The sequence below is a fragment of the Parambassis ranga genome, chromosome 2 (genome assembly GCF_900634625.1).
Source record: "Parambassis ranga chromosome 2, fParRan2.1, whole genome shotgun sequence".
NCBI classification, from domain to species: Eukaryota; Metazoa; Chordata; class Actinopteri; family Ambassidae; genus Parambassis; species Parambassis ranga.
The window spans coordinates 25,399,154-25,421,933 of record NC_041023.1 but is presented as its reverse complement, the minus strand read 5'-3'; the positions used below and the strand labels follow the sequence as shown (position 1 = coordinate 25,421,933).

General features: G+C 44.3%; 1 protein-coding gene across 2 annotated transcripts; it reads right to left on the bottom strand.

The window, feature by feature from the left end:
• Positions 1 to 352: 352 nt before the first annotated feature.
• ptprr (protein tyrosine phosphatase receptor type R) lies at positions 353 to 22,773 on the bottom strand. Of its 2 annotated transcripts, XM_028399908.1 has the most exons (16): positions 22,283 to 22,773; positions 19,301 to 19,590; positions 11,039 to 11,152; positions 10,815 to 10,964; positions 10,446 to 10,553; positions 9,344 to 9,466; positions 9,144 to 9,265; positions 8,871 to 9,005; positions 6,793 to 6,982; positions 6,612 to 6,696; positions 4,965 to 5,044; positions 4,416 to 4,553; positions 4,118 to 4,228; positions 3,885 to 4,042; positions 3,691 to 3,804; positions 353 to 3,531 (listed from the first exon to the last, which is right to left on the bottom strand). In XM_028399908.1, the coding sequence occupies exons 1-16, from the start codon at positions 22,380 to 22,382 to the stop codon at positions 3,438 to 3,440; spliced, it is 2,112 nt and encodes a 703-aa protein (XP_028255709.1). In that variant the 5' UTR covers positions 22,383 to 22,773; the 3' UTR covers positions 353 to 3,437. The 2 variants fall into 2 exon arrangements, with proteins under 2 accessions (XP_028255709.1, XP_028255710.1); XM_028399909.1 differs by lacking the exons at positions 19,301 to 19,590; positions 22,283 to 22,773 and adding an exon at positions 11,550 to 11,675.
• Between the last annotated feature and the right edge of the window lie 7 nt (positions 22,774 to 22,780).

Below are 22,780 nucleotides of genomic sequence, written 5' to 3'. Positions count from 1 at the left end.
TGTTTTTTCTGAAAGGCGGGATGGCTGTATTGTTTCCTCCCTCTTAATCACTCCTGATTATGAGTGGGTTAATTTCTTTCCAGACGTTAAATCAGAGGTAGAAAAGGTCACGGCTGACTCGCCTGCTACATGTTAAAGGCCAGGCTGCTTTTGTTTCAAATGGTTTGAGCCACATTTAGTCACCCACACCTCTTTCCTTCCTTCCTGCTCCCCTCCTCGCTCCGACAGCTTCTAGGAACAAACGTTCCAGCCACACACTGACTAAACCCTCACAGCCTGCTGCAGATTCACCGCCGTGCGTGGTGATGTCATATTCATACGTTGATCAGTCAGTTTTTCATGTCCAGTGTTTTTAATGTACAGATTACAGCATATATGTAGATAGAGTAGATAACGAGGTTACAGCACTGCTCAGCGGCTAACGCTCTGGACTAGCACAACATTCAAGTTGATTAGTAATACATTAAGATCCATGTATCATTAAGAATTCAAAGTCTGACTGTACGCACGCTAACAGCCTCAAGTGCACCCCAGTTTAAAGGGACCCTAAACTATTTAATATTAATGTGGTTCTGTTGTTATTTACATGCATCTATCAATAAATAACACCTGAAATCTGCCAGTGTGTAACATGCTAAAACCTGCTATCAGGTAGCCAGCATCGGTTATTGAAGCTTAATGGCAACAGACAGGACAGTCCTCAGTTGTGAACCATGTGACCAGCCCGGCTTTCATGAGCTATGCTTTATACAATAAAGATAAACATTAAATATTAGATAGCTATTGTTAGCAAAGTTAGCCTTTCCACAAGCTAAAAGTGATGGTTTTATCATTATTATAGCTCACAGATTATTTTATAGCTCAGATTATTTAAAAAACTCTCAGATTATTTTATAGCTCACATATTATTCTATAGCCCTCAGATTATTCTATAGCTCTCAGAATATTTTATAGCTCACAGATGATTGTATAGCTCTCAGATTATTTTATAGTTCACAAATTATTTTATAGCTCTCAGATTATTTCAGTAACTAACAACATGTTTTAGTTTTTCTCTTAAGCTAACTAGATGAGCTTTCGTGTATGTTAGCAAATGTTGACTGATTTATTAGCTAACTTTTCATATGAGCTGAATCTTTAATGATGTGTTGTAGCGTGCTAATGTCCTGCAGGTGGCGCTGTCATCGTGTGCCTCACTAATAGATCAAATCCAGCCGTTCACAGTCAGTCTGATCTGAGGGTGTTTTTGTTTATCTCCATGCTGATAGTTTAAAAATGGTTTAGGGTCCCTTTAAGCTCCATCAACAGTCAACAACATGAAAGCAGAGGACATGAAGCACATCCTAACTGTACATACACAATACTACGTCAGAGGCAGTGTGTGTTGTAGTACCAGCTGCAACAGAGGGTGTGTGGAGGCGACACGAAGAATTGAACACAACAACAGGCCGGATTCACCGTGTCCAGAACAAAGTGCGAGATGACGATGTTCCCCAGGAGGAGAGCTGGACAAGTAGACAAAGAGACTCCGGTACAAAGGTTCCGACATCGCACCAGAAGTAAATAAAAATATATCGTACATAGAAAAAGTCTTCAGTTTATTGTCCGTCAAACACTCCCAGGTTTAGCAGCAGGTTGTTCTGTGTGTGTTCTGGACTGAATGTTTAATAGCACTTTAACACGTACTGAACACGGCGGTCCCGTTCACACACACAGCAGGTAGGTGTTCTTCATTACTGGCATTACAGCTGAAACCTCAGATCTCTAAAACACTGGACGCACGGGCAGAGTAAGAACACAGCAGGACGTCATCCTTTATTCTAACAGGAGTTAAAAACTGACCTCTGTCAGCGTGTGTCTTTTCGAACATTGGATTTGAGAGAGATTGTGAAATTATTGCTCCACATTAAGACTGATCAATAACATAACAAAAGCCAATCTAACTGAACTCCAGATCATTTAGAGATTATGAGGTTTGTGAGCTCTGAGGGCGGGTCGCTGCTAAAGACATTGAAAACATGTAAAAACAGTATAAAAAAATAAAGTTATTATTACTCTGATACATCAAAACAACAACATACTCTTACTGGATCATTTGTAACAGCACATCAAAGTGACGACTGCACCATCCTGACTTTAAATAGTTCACATTTTTGGTATAAAGCAATAAAATCACACAACAGGGGAACTGCCAATGCTAAAAACGAGTGTAAACAGCACAAACTGCATTATGCCAGGAATGATTCAGATGTTTGATTTGGCTCTGTGCTGAAAAGAATGGGTCAGGTGTATATATTGTGATTGATTGTTAAAAGTGCCACTACTTATTTAGCATTTTATTAATTTTATTCATTGGTTTTTCTGAAGGATTTTAAAATAATTCTCTATCTTTAAGGATCTTTCTGAGTCTCTGTAACTGTAGTATTTTAATACCTCCTCATATCAGCATAAAATTATTTAATCAGCGTTCAGAAACCGCAGTTCCCATTATTCTTAGCACTGCTACTAAAGCATTATGGGAGATGTAGTTGAAGAACAGTAGAAAAATAATTTGTGGTTACTTTACAAGTTTGACTTAGCAGCAGAAAACTAGACTTAAGTGTTTAAGCAAAATATTGCATTAGCATAGCATGCTAGTTCTAGTATTAGTTTATAGGTTAGCATCTATTTACTAGCACTAAAGCATACGGTTTAAAACTGAACTACAAAGCTAGATGATTAGCCTAGAATTGCTTTACTGTACTACAGGACCTAGCTTAGCAGAAGCTTATTTATCTTTAGATTGGTTTGTTAGCGTTTAGCATGTGCTGCATGGCTAGTAGCCACATTTGGGACCTCAGCACGAGCACGGTAGGCAACATATCAGAAAGTAGAAGCTAGTTAGCATGTAGTGCCTGTAGTGTTGTGAGGCGTTAAACTTAGTGTTAGCATAGGAAACGCAGTGTGGCTAAATCTACACTGTGCTGAGGTCACAAACGGGGCTGGATGTATTGGTTTAACAAGGCTAACCAACAAGCTAACAGTCTTGTTTCCAGAAAGGTTTCTGATAAAAACACCACGTTACAAAACATGTTAAAATCCTGTAAGACACAGAAACACGTCAGTGTTATTGATCCATCGATTCAGTCACTCAAACTATTTCTACGTGTCCATGACAGAAAAGACGGAAAAGACAGAGAAAATCAACACGATCCAACAGAAGTGGCGGGTCCGTCCAGTTCCATCACACGCCAAAGACATGTGAAGAAGAAAAAGCAAAGAAGAAGAAGGGATGCATTCCATTTTCAGAAATTTACCTTCCTCTTCCTTTTAGCAGGCTCCGCCCACAACATGCTGTCCATAGTTGTCCATCAGACCTTGTCCAGAATTATCCAATCTCAGACAATACCTGCTGAGGACTCGCTATGTTTGCACACTTCCTGGTTAATCCTGAATGCTCATTTGCCGGTTTCTGCAGACAGGCGGGCCTCATACAGGCTCAAGGCGTGATGGACAAACTCGTACTGCTCGCCTGTCTGGATCATGCCTCCTCTGCAAAATCAAACATATTGATTATCTGTTAGTGACATCATTTTGTTTTATTTACTCCAACATGGAGGGATTAAGTGCTGTTTTAAGGATGAGTCAGCAGATCCTCTGTAGCGCTGGTCCTCCTCCTGGAGTGGCAGGACCAGCTGAGCTGTGCCTTACCTGTCGGCCCGGAGCTGGCAGGTGATGCTCAGCACATCCACCACTCCCTCCAGCTGCAGCTGCCGACAGCCGATCGTCGTAGCGATGAAGCATCCTGTCCTGCCGATCCCGGCGCTGCAAGCAGAGGAGCATGGATAATTGAGTCAGTTCAGACACTTGATCAGCTGTAGGCAGCCTGGTGGTCTGTGTCGTACCTGCAGTGGACGACGACCGGCCCCAAACTGGCGGCAGCACGTCGGTCCGCCTCCACGTCGGCCATCAGCTGCAGCAGCGGCAGCGCCGAGTCCGGGGTTTTGTGGTCGGGCCACGAAGTGTACCAGTAGTGCTGTAGCACGCGGGTTTGATTCCCACACTACAGACAGAAACACCGAATATTAACCCTTGCTCTGTATAAACACACGGGGATCAGAAGTCAGTCAGTGTGTACCTTGAGTGTGAGGCTGCGGGTGGTGTAGTGTTCACACTCTCTTATGCTGTTCACCAAGACCTCCACCTTCCCGTAGATCCCCCGTTTCTCCGGCCAGTACAGGACACACTTCTACAGAGACAGAGGGCAGGAGGCATCACACAGCTGCAGTGTGTTCCTGCTCAGCTGAATCAGCCTGGATTCATGCTATGATAGCAGCTACGTGCTGTGTTACAGTTACAGCTGTATGAAAACATCTTATGCTCATTGGCCTGGCGCTGTATTTTGGCCCCCTCCCCCTTCACTCCTCTTCGATTACCTCGTTCTTCTCTTTCAGTTTGGTGATCATGACGATGACCGGCGCCTCCTCCTGCCAGGCCATCTGCCAGAAGTCATTCACAGTGTTGACCATGGGACCCTGAGTGGCGATGAACGCCTTGTCGTCGCCGAGGTAACCCTGAGATGAGAGCCAATCAGAACGCAGTGTCACACACTGCTAACATGAGAGCTGGAAGAGTCAACTGTCAACTTTACAATTCTATTCAGGGAAATATTGAAAGGAAGGCTTGTTTTTTAAGCTCTGTGGTGTGGTGTTTGTGTTGTGTTTACAGATGTTTAAAGCTTCGGCTCTCTCCTGTGTTCTGACAGCTTCCTGACAGGAAGACAGTCCATTGTGTGTGAGAGTGTGAGAGCAACACCACAGACTGCTGCTGTGCTTTACTTTCACTGTGAGGGTCCATGAGGCTGCTGCAGTCACAGCTGATCACATCTGTGTCTAAATGTTCACAGAAGATCTAACTGAACAAAGGTCAGAGTGACGGAGGTGACTGTCCTGTGTGTGTGTGTGTGTGTGTGTGTGTGTCCTCACCCGTATGTAGTTAGCGTTGATGTAGGAGCTCAGCAGGTCGTTGCAGCTCTTTGACTTCAGGATCACTCTGGAATGAGGATCTGAAGGACACAGGGGACAGGACAGGAGAGGACATTGAAAAACCATTTACATTCAGTAACACCCACAAATCAATAAACATCATCAGTGCTGCAAAACACAAGGAAGCGTGGACACAGTGCAGACGACAACAGGAAGTGTTTCCAGGCTGGAAACGTGTTGTTAGATTTGTGACGTTTTAAAGACTGCTACTCATCAGTGGACTATTTCAGCATCTTCACACAATAATTAACCCTTTAGTTTATCATTAGCAGAGACTCAGAGAAACAAAAGGAATACTAATATTTGACTTTCTTGTGTCTAAAAACAGAGTATGTTAGCCTTCTGTGTAAGATGTGTGCACAGCTAGCATTATAACAATGAGTCAGGAAACCTCGGACTGTTGGGAGGTTCCCCTGGAAACCTTTTGGAGCTACTACCAGCACGTGGTAGTTTTAGCCTCAAGCTGGATCCATACTCCACGAGAACAGAGAACTCGCTTCTCACTGCCAGAATTCCGCCCACAAAATGACGTCATTTTTTTTCTTTGAGCACCTGTTCTGCAGCTCTCTTGGACACATGGCCCGGGAAGAACTTTTTCTCTCAGTGCTGTGCGAGAACAATTGTGTGATTGGTCGGAATTTAGTGGGTGAATGTGATGAATGTGATGAAGTGCAAGAGCTTCTTCAGGTGCAGAACACACAGACAGAAGAAGGAAGTACAACGATGACGGACAGTTTAGATGAGCAGCTGGCAAACAGCTCCTGGAAGGAGAAACACGGAGTGTCTGTCCAAAAGGTGGCGATAAAAATTCATTTCAGTATTGATCACAGCGTTACATTGGCTGGACGCGCATATCCACACGTTCACAGAATTAAATTCACACAGACCAGAGGTCTACTACAATCAGCTGTTCCATCTGTGTCTTCCATCTATTGTCATGCTATACGCCCTCTTCCCTGAACATTATCAGCTCGTTAGGCCAGGTAACCACGACTGTGCACACAATTTACAATACAATTGTACTGTCAACCTTTTGTGTGTGACGTGCGCTGCAGTGGGAGGGCTGTATGCACACACACTTCTCGCAGAGTATGGTACCTCTGTGCTGAAACTTTTTTTTTTTTACTCTTACCACCAGGGGGACGAGAAGCGAGTTCTCTGTTCTCGTGGAGTATGTATCCAGCTTCAGACTGGATCAGACAGATCAGGCCTGCCCGGCAGCACAAAGTGGAACACAGGAAGCAGCTTGATTGACAGCAGCTATAGGTGAGCATTCCTTTCTCTTGATTGGCCGGAAGGAAGGAAGGAACTCCCCCCTCTCACTACTGTATTGATAATCCCGCCTCCTTCCAAAACATCATCCCACGCCGTGTGTGTGTGTGTGTGTTACATAACGTCTTGATGTGAGAACAGACTGTGCTCTGTATTGTCTCGCTGACTCCACCCTGGAGGAGGGAGGTGCAGTGTTAGCTGCCCTTGGCCTTTGACACGAAGCCCGGCCCACATCATAAAATGACTTCCTGGTTCAACAGGAAGTGAAACAGCTGGACTGTTTTGGAAGTGTTGGTGCTTCTTAGCAACACTCACTGGGTAGTATGGTCTTGTATCTGTTCTTGGTGCCATGGTTGGGGATGTCTAGCTCCTTAGGATCGATAAAATTCATTGGAATTTCCTGAGAGCAGAGGAGAGAATTCGTCATTGAAATGTAAGCAAAAAACAGGCCAAATGAACAGTGAGACTGAGAACTGAGCCAGGCGCATCGACTCACGGCGAACTCGACGTGCAGCTTGTGTGTGTTGTTGATGATGTCACGGAGCTGCTGCCGGGTCAGCGGCCGGCCAGCTGACAGCAGGTACTCCCGGGCTGCGGCCTCTCTCGGGGTCACCACGGCGACATTAAGGGGCTCCACAGAGCCAAGCGCTGACATATCCAACACCAGAGAGACGTTAGATCCACGTCTGAGGAGGAAGGATGGGAGGGAGGACACACAGGTTCTGTCAGAACTGGATTTCCTTCCTGAGTTTTATTAACTGCTGGATGTAGATTTACAGCTCACACCAAGGCTCAGACACACAAACTGTGGATTCCACCAAACCTTCAACACCAGGGTGGGCTCACTGCATGAAGTCACTACACTACAGAGCAGACTAACCTTCATGTCCATCATGGCTTGTTTTTTACAGGATCTGGTTTTTGAAGGTTTGTTTTTTGGAGGACTTTAACCTCACAGAGTCAGATTAAACACCTAAATCTGAAGAATTTAGAGCTTACATTTGGTTTCTGCCAGACTGAACCAGCTGTCTTTTTATACACTGTGATCTCAATGACACAGAAGATAATTAAGTGAAGAGAATTCTTAATCACTGATGTTCTCTTATGGGTGCACTCTCCGTCTACGTGTCGGCCGGTTTCCTCTCCAGGATGCTGTTACTTTTAATTTGTCTGATTGCTGACTGGCTGCTATCCGGAGTAGACCCCCCCCCCCCCCCCCCCCCCCCCCCCCCACACACACACACACACACAGACAAATATCCTGTTCTCACTAAGAGCCTGAATTCTTCCTTCCTTTTTACCTCAAGTAACACAGTGTGTGTTCTCCTCACTTAACATCATCCCTCTCATGTAATCACAACAAGATGCCCGCTCCGCTCTGAATCTGCGGACATGCCGTTACTTAGCGGAAGAGCTATGAGGGGCAGATAAAGCGCTCGCCGCCAACCTGCAGCCAGATAAAGATGTTTTCTTAAAGTTATGAAACGTCTTAAGTGGGAAACGAACCCAAGTGTAAAAACAGCCAAGCATGAACATGTCTGAAGAATGAGGTCACACCAACTCAGCCAATCCAACTCCAAGACTCTAGCTCCAAGACCAAACTCTGCTGCTGTAAAAGCACGGGAAGCACTCATCAGTCACACAAGCAGAACAATAATCACATGCAATAAATCACAGCAGGGTGTTTACAGAAGCAGAGGGGAGCTGTGACTTCAGCTGCACATTTCATCCCTGGTTCGATCCCTTTATTCAAACTGGTGTCATTTAAAGGAGCATCACACACAGGAGACAGGCAGGCAGACAGAGAGACAGGCGGGCAGACAGGCAGGCAGGCAGAGAGACAGACAGACAGCCGTCACAGGACCACTGTGAAACTGAAATAGACTCTAGGTTCTTTGATGCACTATGTACAGTTTTTTACAAACCACTTCTACCTCCACTCACCTGTGCAATAACTGTTAATATGTTTTTTTTTATTCTATTATAGTTTTATTGGTAGTTTATCTTATTATGTATATAGCTACTCTTATATTTTGCTTTCTGTATCTGCCGTTGCAAAAACACAATTTCCCCGTAGTGGGACTAATAAAGGTATTCTTAATTCTTAATCTTAAAGAAGTTAAAATCTCTGTGAGCTTCTGAGGCCATTGATCAATCATCTGCCAAAGGTTTTTGTAAAAACACCTGACTGTAATAAGCGGACATGTTTGGCTGCCATGCTGCTGTACACATGTGTGAAGCCTCCTCATCAGCACGTACACAGCTGAACACCTGACTGCTTCAACAATCACAGGTTAGAGGTTATTGTACTGTAAACACACAGTGTGTGTCGTTCCTTTGATAAACATGTTGAGCTCATTAGCTGTTTTTGATCCAACAATCACAACATTTCACAGGTTTCATCTGAACTTTCTCACTGATCAAACAGAATTTTCATTACGTTCTGTTTATTGATCGTCCCAGGGTCCAGATTCTGGTAGTCTATGTGCAGCTATGGTCTCAGAAAGTGCCGCAGATCGGAGTGAAATCTGATTTTGTCTTCAGAAGTTCTGACAGAACAGAACCGGTTCTTACCGCTCCTGCAGTCCTGCAGCAGGTTTCATCCTGAACGGGGAGGGACACGGCTTAAGCTCGTTACTGGATGGCACCGGGGGAGTGCTGGTCAGAGGGGCGTGGTCGTTACTGTTGATGACAGGGATGGGAATAGGGCTACGAAAAACAAGAACAATCAATCAATTGAAAAATAACTTCTTATGAACGTCTTTCAGATAGGTCAGAATAATTGATAAATGTCTGAGACAGCCCAAAGCATTGTGAGATACTGACCAGCTCTGTTTGCTGACTCACCTCGGCAGAGGGATGACAGGAGGAGCAAGGCGGCGGCAGGCAATGATTGGCTGCTGCTGGTAAGTGGGCCTGGCTACAGCTGGAGGGAGCTCAGCTTGGACCATGCTTCCTGAAGTCACTGCCTGGAAACACAGGAACCATTCAATAACACCTCACTGGACCTGATAAAAGTCTGTGCAGGTGTTCAGGTGTGTGTGGACCTTTGTTCCCTTTGACCTCTGGACGGGGTCTGGAGGGACGGTTGGAGTCAGGTGGAGGTCAGGAGGAGGGGCTTTCAGCTGTCTGTCAGAAATCTGGACTTTTTCTTTAAGTCGGTACAAAACCTGCAAAAAAGACAAAAACCTGATTCAATATGAGAAGCTGGCATCATTGATGAAACAGATACAGAATCAGACATTAAAGTTCCTGAACAGACCTGTCAATCATCTGTTAAATACAGCAACAGGCAGAAACAAGCAGAATGCTGCTGTAGACCAATCAGAACAAAGTATTCAACGAGGCAGAGAAGGTTAATAGCAGAACACCACATCATCACGCCGATTACACAAAACTGAATGCACATTTTATCAGAATTTATTTAAAATGTATTTGATGTTAGATTTTAAATGTGAAAGATGTCATCGTGTAATCAAAGTATGCACTGACACTGTTGCGTTTGAAGATTTTAAACAAGTAGAAACTACAATCAAGCAAGATATTCAAACTCGACTAAGCCTTAATGTATTCTGGCCACACTCAGCACTGTAATATCTTTTGCAAGAGCTCCCCTGTGTGGACAAAATGTGACACTGCAAGTGAAACAACAAAGGAGAAGAATCCACTCCGTTATTAGTCATCATGGTTTTCTGCTCTCTCTGTTCTCCCCACTGAGGCTCCTGTTATGAACTGCTATAATTTAAAGTGATGCATAAACATTCCTGCTAAATGGTGCATTCATTATCTGAAATAATAAAATCTTAAGTGGTTTAAAAAATTAAACCACTATTATAAAAATATTGGATGTTTATTAGTTTATTCTGTTTGTATGACAATAACACATGATGTGTGTTTGTGGGATGTGTGTGTGTGTGTCTGAAGGGCAGGATGCAGTGACCTTTGACTACAGCAACAAATTGACTAAAGGTGCAGGTTTTCAGAGCAGTCAGAAGGTTCAGCAACATGTAGCATGGTGTCAGCAATTATGCTGATCTCTCTGTGGGTTTACTTTTCTTTTACATTTAATATTATAAATACAAAAAAATATTAGTGAATAACAAACAATAAACAGCTATTTATATTTATCTTTGTGTGTGTGTGTTTTACCATCAAGCAGGTGATGACGATGACAAAGACGGTGAAGAAGAGGACCACAGCGTAAAAACCCTCCCTGTTCCACACGTGATCCCTCTGCTCGCCCTGTAGGACGTTCTTCTACACACACACACACACAGAAGGAGTTCATGACAAGTTCATCCTATCACACATAAGTAATAACATTAACAGAATCTTCTTGAAGGATGGGATTTTAATAGTCCTATAAAACTTTTATCAGCAGCACTCTGCTCTCTAATAATCCCAATCCATCCTCTCTGTCTGTCTCCATGTCAACTAATGAGGCTCCCATTTCCCGTTTCTGTTTCCTGGGAAACCAAGGAGCATCCATACACTGACAGTGTTCAAACATACACACACCTCAGTCGAGACCTCGGTGATGCCAAAGTGTCCTAGGTAGCGATGAAGCACCCGGACGTTCAGTGATTGGATGACCTCCTCAGCTGGGCGGGGCTCAGAGACGCCCAGCCTGTTAGAAGACACGAACAGTTCGATGCCATTCTTCTTCTCCTGTAAGAGCCGTCAGTCCGTCAGTGAAGCAGACAATCGGTGCAAGCCCGTCTGTGCACGTGTGTGAGTCTTACATTCAGCTGGTTGATGTGAACGTGTCCTGCAGGAACACCAAGCGCCGCCGCTACACCTTCCCGAAACCACCGAAGAAGACTGACGTTCAGCCTCCTCACATCCACAGCAAGGTACTGAGAGAGAGGGGGGGGGGGCAGCACGATGAAATGTGGTGGAAGGCGAGGACCACCTTCCAGTTTTAAACTCTTTTTCTGATTTGTTGTTTTTTCATTTTTCCATTGTGTTGTTTAAGTTTACAGGTGTGTCGTACAGCTCTGCATCCTCATTGGACAGGAGGACAACTGGTCAATGGACTTGAAGTGCAACAAGTGGTACAACTTCTGTCTCTAAGAACTGGGAATTAAACAAGGATCTATTTATCATATTTAATGTTAATCTGCAGGCAAACTGAGGCTAACGTATGAATCTCACAACTGATGGATCCATTATTTTAGCTTCAACAAGGCACATTAGTCAGACAGTTAGCCTGCAGCTAGCAGAAAATTACTGAGAAAATTACTGAGCTCTTACCATGTTTGATCACCAGTTCTGAGACACAGCAAATATAACTGAGGAGAAACGAAGCCGAGTTGTTGCTCTGAGGTCATTCGCTTGACTCCTGGGAGATTCTGTTGAATCGCTGTGAAACAAAGTTTGTCTTATAGTTCATAAAGTTATTGGTTGTACCTGACAAAACCTGCCGTCCCTCCGTACAGGCATGAATCGTACAGCCTGCAGTGTTTTTGCTCTGCATCGCCGTCACCACAGAGATCAAATCATCTCTCCCCCCTCTGTTTGGCTCCCAGCAGTCTCTCAGCTTTCATAAAAACTTATCTGCTAATGAATCATCGCAGATTCAACTGCAACCTGTGTGTGTGAGAGAGTGTGTGTATGTGTGAAGGGGGAAAACAACAGGAAGCACCTCTTTGGAAGAAGACCCCAGGGGCTGCACACACAGCTTTTTGTTTTGTGTTGCTGCTGTTGCTAAGACACTCTGATGAGAGGACTTTCTGAAGACAGTAAGGCTAAATGTGTAATCAATGATTAGAAACACAAGAGACTTGATTGCTAGGCCATGGTTAATCAATAACACCAAACATTAACTGTTTTTCTGAAGTTACACTAAGTGAAAAGTGAGATGAATATTCCCCTCAGTGGTTACTGCAGCGCTTCATGTTATCCTCTCTATTTTACCATTTAGGACAAAAAATTGATCAGTTATTGAAAGAATCATCTGCAGATTATTAAACACTGAGGGCAGTTCAGTTACACAGCTCTGAGTTTAATGAACTCTGTGTATTGATTTGCTGAAAAAACAGTGACACTGCAGCGATCAGCTTATCTTTTATCCTGATGCATCTTTTACTCAGTTAACACTAATAATTAATAACACTGCTAACATTAGCTTCAGGTCAGTACAATAATTTTCAATTCAACACTTTCTAAGAGCCTCATTAGCAGACCCTGCAGATCTATACGGGAGGTTCTCCTCAAAAAACTTCACACCCACCACTCAGTCACTGTCCATCACAAGCTACACCAATCAAACATGCAGCTTCCAAAGAGACAAACCTGAGACGGTGGCTTCTAACAGGTCCAGAACTGACAGCACACCCTCACAGGGGTTTTTTTATTGTTTGTGCTAAGCTATGCTAACGACTCCCTGCAGCTGATGGAACCAACTCTGGAACAACACAAAACAGCAGACTGTTCCTTTAAATACAGTTTGAAAGAAAACAAACATCAAGTCTGACCTCTGCAGCTCTGCATCCATCAGCTGCAAACCCACCGACTGCTTATGCTCCAACATCACTCTGTGTGAGCGTGTGTGTGTGCGTGTGTGTGCGTGTGTGTGAGGAGGCGGCTGTTTGCTAATGGCTAAAACAACAACATGTTCTGCTGCCACTTAATTCAATATCAGGGAGAAAAAACACAGCCAGACGCAGACGGCTGATGTTATTATCAGCCTCCACCTGGTTACAGTTTGTTCTGGAAATAAAAAAAAAATAAAACACACACACCCCGCAAATAAACAGCCTGCAGACCGAGACACAAACTAACCAATCCAAAACAACATCCAACACAGTCACCAACAGCTAAAGATTTTTACTGTCAAAGACTATCAAACAATGGTCACAGTTAACACACTATAACTGTTATAAATAATTTAAATCACTGTTTACAGTAGTGACCCTTTCACCAGCCAATAAACAAACAAAACAGCTGAACAACCTTACCAAACAAACATGTAAACATTGTTGATCCTCCTGTCGACCACAGGAAGCTCCTCACACTCGCTGAGAGACGGAGACGACCCGCCTGTCAGTCACAGCTCAGAGACTTCTTGCTCCATTTTCTGATCTAGTCATTCTGTGACCTCTGATTGGCTTAGAGAGAGACGGACCTCAACCTGCCACCTGATTGGCTGTTGTCCAGGTAATGCCATTATCCCACTGCGCTTCCTGTCAGGATCATGTGCTATTTCTGTGCAACACACACACAGACGGTTAAAAACCACTAATCAGCCAATAGCCCTCAGGTCAGAGAGGGGTTGAATCCAATTTGGACCGATCAGATATATAGCAGAGAGGAGGGGGTGGGGGGGTTGGAACAATAATGTTTACAAAAACAAAACAACTGGGCGTCATTAATATCAATTAGAGCTGCAAGTATTAAGATCAGAAGTAAGATGAAATGGCACCTATTGATTACTTGGGTGTAGAACAAAAGCTGAAAAATCCATCCTGTTTTCACTCTTTCTGGAAACAATACTTCACCTACAAGCACCACAACAATGGTTTTTATTCATTTTGATTTATCATAACATGAAATTATTTCTGTTTCCATCTTAGCTTGTGTGACAATTCTTGTCATTTTTAGCGTTGCTTTTGCACACACGGCTCTAACAATCACTCACTGTGATCCACAGGGTCTTTTGGATACACGCTCTCACTCGGATCTGACTTTTTTTTGACAGCTCATACCCCGGTTTGTACCTCCGGTTCCTACCTGCCTGCCACTGCGTCGAAGGAGAAAGAAGAGGGGGAAACGCGCAGCTGTTCTTGTTAGATCACGTACAAGACACCACCATCCTCCTCTACTCATGCAGTCTATGGACAATAAAATGGATGAGCTACATGCACTAACTTCCAGAGACACATCAGAAACTGCTGTGTGATGGCATTTACTAAAACCTGGCTAAGCCCCGCAATTTCAGACACAACCATTACACCTGATGGATTTACCGTCTTCCGGCTGGACAGATCATTGGATTCTGGCAAGCAGAGAGGAGGGGGTGTGTGCCTTCTAGTGAACTCCCTCTGGAGTTCAGACACTGCTCACCGGACCTGGAGCTTCTACTGTAAGCTGTAGGTAGTACTAACTCCATGTACGGACATCTGCTTTTAGATCTGGGGACCTGGACGGACCAAATATGACCTTCATAAAGCCATCAAAGATGCTAAGAGGAACTACAGGGGCTGAAGTCCAACTGCACCAGCTCCAACCCCAGACGTCTGTGGTGAGGGCTTCACTCAATCACTGGCTACAAATAGAGGAACAACAGCAACACCCACGTTGATGCCTCCTTGCCAGACAACATGAACTCCCTCTATTTCCGGGCCGAGGCCAACAACACCACGCCTGCTGTGAGGCTGGCTGAGAACCCTGAAGGACACACCCTGACCCTAACGAAGGCTGACATGAGGAGAACCCTTAAAATGCTGAACCCACAGAAGTCTCCTAGGCCAGATTAAATTCCAGGACGGGTCCTCAAAGCTTGTGCCGACCAGCCGGCACAGGTCCTCACATCCATCTTCAACCTCTCCCTGCAGCAGGCCAGAGTCCCCACATGCAACTATCCCCATTCCCAAGAAATCCCCCAGTACCTGCCTGAATGACTACCGCCCTATACCACTAACCACTAACCCCTACCATCATGAAGAGCTTCTCCTGATCCACACTGAGCACTGGTGCCCCTTCAGGCGTTGTTCTCAGCCCTCTCCTCTACACCCTGATGACCCATGACTTTGTGGCCAAGCACAGTCCCAATGCCATCTTGGGTCTCATCTCTGGAGGATGCCTACAGACAGGAGGTTCATGGAAACATGGTGCCAAGACAATAACCTCTTTCAGCATCTGCAAAACCAAGGAGATGTTCACTGACTTCAGGAAATGTAAGGGGAGAGGTCCCGTCCTATTTCTATCAGGGGATCAGAAGTGGAGGGGGCGGCCTCCTTCAAACTCCGAGGTGTGCATGTCAGCGAGGTCATCTGCTAGTCCACTGATTAAGACGGCACATGAAAGCCTTGATTTCCTCAGGAGACTGAGGAGATTTGGACTGAGCACCTCTGCCCTCTGCACCTTCTACATGGACCTCACAGAGAGCGCCTTGACTGGCTCCATCCTTACCTGGTCCAGCAGCTGCTCCGCTGCAGACCGCAAGCCGCTCGGGCGAGTGGTGAAGACAGCAGAGAGCTTCAACGGCTGTCACCCCCCCTCCTGCAAACCATCTTCAACAGCCGCTGCCTCTGGAGAGCTCAGAAAATCCTCAGAGCCCCACTAACCCCAGCCAAAGGGTCTTTTCACTGCTGCCTTCTGGTAGATGCTACCGGAGCATCCGCCCTAAGACCACCAGACTCAAAAACTGTTTCTCCTCCTCAGCCGTTAGACCACTGAACCAGTAGTTCTATTGAACATCACCATTTGCACGTGTGTATGTGTGTATATATGCTGTCACTTCTGGTGTATTCAGTATTCTTATAGTGCAATATTTTGATTATTATTTATATTAGCCATTTTTTTCCTTGTTTCTACTAGTACTTATATTACTTGGAGGTACCCGCCTTGTTTTAAGCTCAGATGACCCTGCTGTCAATACTGTTAATGACAGATTAAAAAAAAAGAAAATATATTTAGCAGAACCTCTAATAACAATTACTGCTGAAAGCTGCAGCAGTTTGACTTCTATCCCAGGTGGCACTGTCAGCATCATCTGAAGCACTTGAACCTGCTCCAACACAATCAAACTGAGATCATTTGTTCCTTTGATCACTTCACACACAGCACTGGTGCGAATAACATGAGCGACACATGCATCACCATCCAGCTTAATGAGATCATACACACTCACACACAAACACTCGGCTGAATGAGTGAGTTAAATTTGTGTTTCTGATTCTGGACAGAGACTTTCAGACCCTCTGCCAGCTTTCATGTTGATAGTTAAAATCAAATAACATGAAGATGCCAGGGACATCACTGACTGTTTACAAACTGAAAAAATATAATGAACACTGTCAAGAATCTGTGGTGCATCTGAGGAAGGAGAGTGGATTATTTTCATAACACACAGACCTGCAGAGCTAACCTGCACTAACAGTTCTGGATGAATCATGTTTCTCTCTATGGGTTTGAAGTGGCGTCAAAGTTCCCTCCACTAGCAGACGTAACACACACTCATGATCTGAATTATTTATTAGGCCGGTCCTCAACGCGCTGAAATGTGTGTGTGTAGGCAGGGATCTGAACCTGAACCCCCGTGCAGTGTTCAAACATTCGCTTTTTCCAGCAGCATCTGCACATTTATTAGAATCATTTATAAAGATCAACAAGGAAACACTAAAAGTCATTACTCAAGAACATGATGGGGTATCAATAAGCTCCTGGTGAAAAAGAAGCTAAATCACATGTTCCCAAGTGCTCCATTAGATGAATCTTCAGTGGTCTGAATTAACAACAACCACAAATACAACCAGCACACGCATTCTGTGAGAGGACAGGGGAAGCAAAGGCCACACACGCACACACAGCTCTGCGGGCATGTGATATGATGCAGAGATGGGAGGTGACTGGGCACCATCTGGGACTTACACAACCACAGAACTGTTTGCTGTTTCTCTGCTATCAGCTGCCATCCAACACGTTATAATATAATATAATATAATATAATATAATATAATATAATATAATATAATATAATATAATATAATATAATATAATATAATATAATATAATATAATATAATATAATATAATATAATTCTTGTTTTTATTCATGTGATGCATTCATTCTAACGTCCCTGCCTCAGGTCTTCCACATGCATACAAAGCATAAGGCAGGCAGTACAAGTACAGAAGAGAGCAGCAACATTGACGACACATATGACATGAATGAAGTCAGACACGTCTGCACAGGCAGGATGATGTTCAGCAGTTTAAGCAGAGCGCTGTGTCTGAGGTCTGACCAATTAGAGGTGTAACAAGGAATCAGCTGATGTGGGCTGAGCTACAACCAAACAAACGCTATGCTCCGTTTTATTTTAGCCCTGTCCCGTGTGTGGGCAGCCAAACAAACAATATGTTAACATATGAAGAGTCTGTATATGTCTGTCTTTCTTTCTATATTTCTGTCAGTTTGAGCGCTTTAAGGCTCAGCACTGTCGAAAACTCTTAGTCCATTAGTGACAGGTTCCATAGTGAAGCGATGGAACAACAGCAGCCTGCAGGGACAGGTCACATGACCCCACACACACACACAATTAGCACAGAAAGGGTTATTATGTAAGGTTGTGCTGGGAGCCTTTCAGCAGTTCATCATTGATAAAAGCAGGAAGGGGACCACGGGACAGGACAAATGGGTCAACTTGTGTCCAGTTCATCTCCCTCAGCTCCCTATAAACACACAGGAGTCCTCCAGGACAGAAATAATCAGGGTATTTTAGGGTTTAAAGCATTCTTTTTACTTCCTGTTCAATAAATTCACTGAACAGTGCACAAATCCTACCAGCTGACCTCATTAAAGCATTATGTTGTTAAATCCAAATTTAGATTTTAATTTTTTACAGTCTAGCAGGTATACATGGGTCCGGTGGAGCATTTTATTCATCAGGCACTGAGCAGGGTGACCTACATCCCACTACAAGGACCCCTGGGTCCTTCAACAAATGCAGAGGAAGACAGAGCTGGACGGACAGAAGGAGAGACGGATGGACAGACGGACAGGCAGACAGCCTGTCTGTAAACTCCCAGCATCCTTGTCTGTCTTTTGGTTTCCACCAGAGGTTTCTCCAGATTGCCTCCACTCCCACAGTGCATCTGTTGTGCTGACACATCTGACTGCTCTGGCAGAGGATTGTGGGAGTGTTGGCGGTGAGACTTCACAGTTGAATGTGTATAAATTTAGTTAAATTAATAATCTGCAACATTTCTTCCATGAATACATTTCAGCCCACAGTCACTGTGTTACAGTTTACTCCGACACACCGTGAGCTAATGTTCACCAGGAACTCATTCATTTTTGATTCAATACCTCAAACATTCTAAAATGTCAAGAAATATTATATTCAATAAATAAAAATCAGATAAACTCAAAAACCAAGGACGCTAACAAGCATGTCCTGTGGTCCCAAAAAAGTGAAAGGATCCAGTATAGCAGTTACCTAAGCGGCTAGCTAAGTTTGCATCATGGATCACATTCTGGTGATGTAAGATGTCAAGCTAACCAACAGAATCACACTAACAAAACAGACACTGCATCAACTCCCTACAGCTAGCTGTAGGTTAGCCACACTGTATTTAGGTTGTGTAGTTAATACAGTCACTTGTAAACTGCAAGCTAGCCCAGTTAGCATCCAGATCAGGCACTAAAATCTGAAGGAATTACACACATTTCTTTCCACTGGAACAGTATTCTGTTTGGGTATGTAGCTAGCAAGCTACCTTTAGCACACAGTGGCACCAAACATATCTTCCTTTGGATTTCTGTGGAAATCAGCTATAAACAGTAAAGGGAGATGCTGCTTTCTAAGGACAAGCTGCATGTTGTGTTGTTATTTTTACAGTGTGAAAACAGTGCAGACTGTAAGCAGCTGAATCACTGTTCAGCATCAGGGACACAGAATCTAAAAGCAGAACACGTTTGTCTCTGTCTGTCTCCTTCGCTTGTCCACCTGCGTCTTTGTCTCTTCGTCTCAAAGTCGCTCTGAAGGTCACTGCTGTTTATCTAAGAGTTACGCAACCACCCATTGTGTAGGTAAGTGGGTCTCTCTCACACATACATACTCATGATTAATGTTACCATAGCAACAGAGAGTGCAGCATCTCTCCACCGACACTGAGGAGTGTGCAGCTCCTCATCCATCATTCCCACACTGTCTGTTTGCTCTGACCTCTGACCTCTGACCTCCAACTATCAGATTATTAGTATTTTATACTTCATAAGGAGTCATTGCCACACACATTCTTCTCTTTCATTTACACCCAATCTGGGAGGAGATTACTCACCACGGTAACCAGATGCCGTGCCGACACAGCGGCGTGTTCTGGCTGCACTTCATGATGTGTGCGGGCCAGCAGTTTGAGGTTTCGATGGCCAGTGGGTTCCTGACGAAACTGAGAATCCAACAGAACATCTGGTGTGTCTGTGGCTAACCTGGCCAGGTGCTGATGGTGACGATGATGAATGTGACGATGAGGGTGGGACTCTGGCAGATTGTTGAATTCCTGCAGAGGGTACAGGGATGGAGGGAATCGACCGGAGTGACGAGAGGAGAGGGGCTCACTGGTGGATGATTCTGAGAAGAAATGGAAAATGTGTTTGATTTATTGACCATTCATCACTCAAAGTATCTCAAAGGGGAAACACCCTTATGTCTCTATAAAGATTTGATATAATCAAAACAAGGGAGGTAGAAAAATTTCTCCGCAGTAAGGCTGTCATAAATGTGGGACCAGCTTTTGTGTCAGGCTGTAAACATGTTTACTTCTACTGCAAATGTAGACATTTGACGTCCCTGGAGCCTGACTCACTTTTGGAGTCAGTTTTAGGTGGATTTGGGTATTTTTTTGGCACAGACAAATGTACAGAGAGTCCTTAAACGGAGGAGGAGTGTATCCAGCAATCCAACAAACCAAAGAAGACTCACTTCACACGCTCTGCTGGCTACAAACAGTCCTCCTCCCTCTCATCTTTAAATCTGTCACCTTCCATCACTTCGTGTTCAGAACTCCTCAGAGAGGCAGCGACAGCAGGAAAAGATGAGAGCAGGAGATCCCATCTGTCTTTGGTCAGGACGAAGGCTTTCAACAGGCTGCAGGCGGGCTGAGAGGAAACCCCTGCACACCGACTGAACTCACCCAACCGTAATGAATGTGAAGGCTGCATAATTCATTCCCAGGCTTTATTTATCCTGCTCTAAAACAGTAGAGTGCTTTTCCCCCAGCAGCATCCTGCTTCACACTCACATATATAGAGATAGACACGGCTATTTAAAGAACACATGAAGGGTCCATCAGTGTTCTGGATTATCAAAGTTTGCTGAGTGAAAAGAGAGCACAAATTCAGCTTATCAAAACAAAAAAATAAAAAAAGTTAAAGGCCTTAAAAATATTCTGGAGCTTCAGCCTGAGTGCCAGCTGACATCTGTTACAGTCAGACAGAAACCTACGGACAGGAAGGCATTCTCTGAGTACTGTCCTCCAGACAGAAACATGACTGTGTTTCTTGGCTGTGTATCTGTTCTGTGAGTCAACATACGCAGAGAAATCAGGACTCCTGCACTCATATTGTTTGTATCTTACAGTGGGAGGAACCCTCTGACTGAGGAGCAGGAAGCTGGCACTCTTGAGACGACGGTGAAGCTGACACAGCTTCTCTCTCATCTTTTCTCCCTAGCGACAGCGTCCTGGTTGCTATGAACAGTGCTGTGCTCTGATTGGACACAGAGGCCAGCCATGCTCTGCTTCTGTGAGAGCTGCCGGCAAATCACAGGTCAAATAAGATGTGTGTGTGTGCACAGTGATCCGATCTGCTGACCACATGATAAATGATACACTACTGTCATCTCCATCTTATCTTTGCAACATAGTTCATTCAAAAACTGAAACTGAAACAAACACAAAGCAAACTGACTCTAAATAACAAATCTGTAACATGTTCGGGTCAAAAGAACCTACTAGTAAAATGTCTGTCAGAAGAATACTCAGCAGCTGATTGGATGAACCATCTGTCAGTCACAGTTTATCACAGGCTGATTTCAACCAATCAGATGAAAAAAGAAACGCAACAAGCGATCAACAAGAATCTCTGACAGCTAGCATGTAGCAGTTAGCATGTGTGTAGAGGACTGTTGTGTCTTTGTGATGAAACAAAAGACACAAAACAAACTGTTGTCAAGGAGAAAAATAAACAAACAGTCTATGCGGAAACACAAAAAGAACTAACAGCACTTTCTCACAGGACTCTGATTAGCCAGAACCAACTCTGGTTCAGCAGGAGCTCAAAGACTGAAGCCTGGAATGGTGGGAGTTTGTGACCCAGTATTAATAACACTACTAACTTTGGCTTGTTTTGAGCCGGGTCCTGTTCGAGGTTTCTTCCTGTTAAACGGAGTTTTTAGTGCCACTGTTGCTCTTAAGGGGGTTCAGGCTCTAAGTCTCTGTGAAGAGCTTTGAGACCATTCTGAGTGTATAAACAAACTTGAACTGAATTTCATGTACTTGCTCCGTGTTGCCTTCATCTTTCAGTTGAAGCATCCACATATGTTGTCACTTGTATATTTAATACCAATAGGCCGAGATTAACATAAATTTATAAACGATTTGAGTCAACTAGAAAGCAGCCTGTGGTTGTTTGTTTTTAACATTCAGGTGGCATTAATGACTGCTCAGCAGCTATTTATGTAAATTAAAGGAGCTTTCATGCTGCCAATTAAGCACTCAGCTTTGTGCAAACTCAAACTGGTAGTTTACACTGACCTACATTCAATCTTTCTGAGTGTCCACACTGGAAATGCATCATTACACAGGCCTGACGAGGCACAGAGGATGGAGAGGAAGCTGACATCTTCTGCTGCAGCTTCAAACAGCGGCACAGCAGGGAAGAGACGTCATTCATTATACATGTTTGAATCCATAAAACAACAATGAAGACCGTTTGACCTCTGTGAAGGGAATCTGCACTAAAAATGTCCCACACACACACACACATAAGTCCAGCCACTGTTCAGGATCACATGATATTACTGTGGAAAATATGCATGTGTTATCATTCTGGAAGGTTTGATCATATAACAGCAGTAACTGCAGTGCACACTGTAAACATTCCCATCACAGGTAAAGGAGGTTTTTTTCATACAAACACTGACACCTGAGAACACGTTAGCATCCTCTGGATTATTTAAAGGCAGAAACGCGCAATCAACAATAAACCAACAACAGCACCACCATGATAATTGTTGTGAGGCACCATACAGACAGCAGTCTTACCTGTGATCCGCAGCTGTGTCCATATTAGACACAAGGAGAGAAACATGGTGAGAAATCCTCCTCCTCTTCCTCCTCTGCAGCTCATCCTTCCTTTCTGCATCCCACACTGAAATAAATCGGCTCCTTGTGTTTTTTGCAGCTCCTGTCGCTGCTGTAATCACACATCAAGGGGAACAGCCGCTGTGTATTCCCCCTACATTTATGTCTCAGTCCGCAACAGCAGCTCCAGAGATCCGCTGCTCCTCCACCACTGGCTCCCCTTCGACGTTCCTTCCCCGCCCTGCAGTGTCCTACAGCGGCCTGGATGAAGGAGGAACAGTCGCTCTACAGCAGCAACGGCAGCAGCTCCGGGCAGAAAAGAGGGATGTTTCCATGTGAGAATCACAGAGATCAGAGGAGTGTGTGAGTGTGTGAATGTGTGTGTGTGTGTGTGTGTGTCAGGAGGTTCAGGTGGCGAGGTTGAAGAGTGAGGAAGGGGAGGAGAAGAGGCGTGGTGGG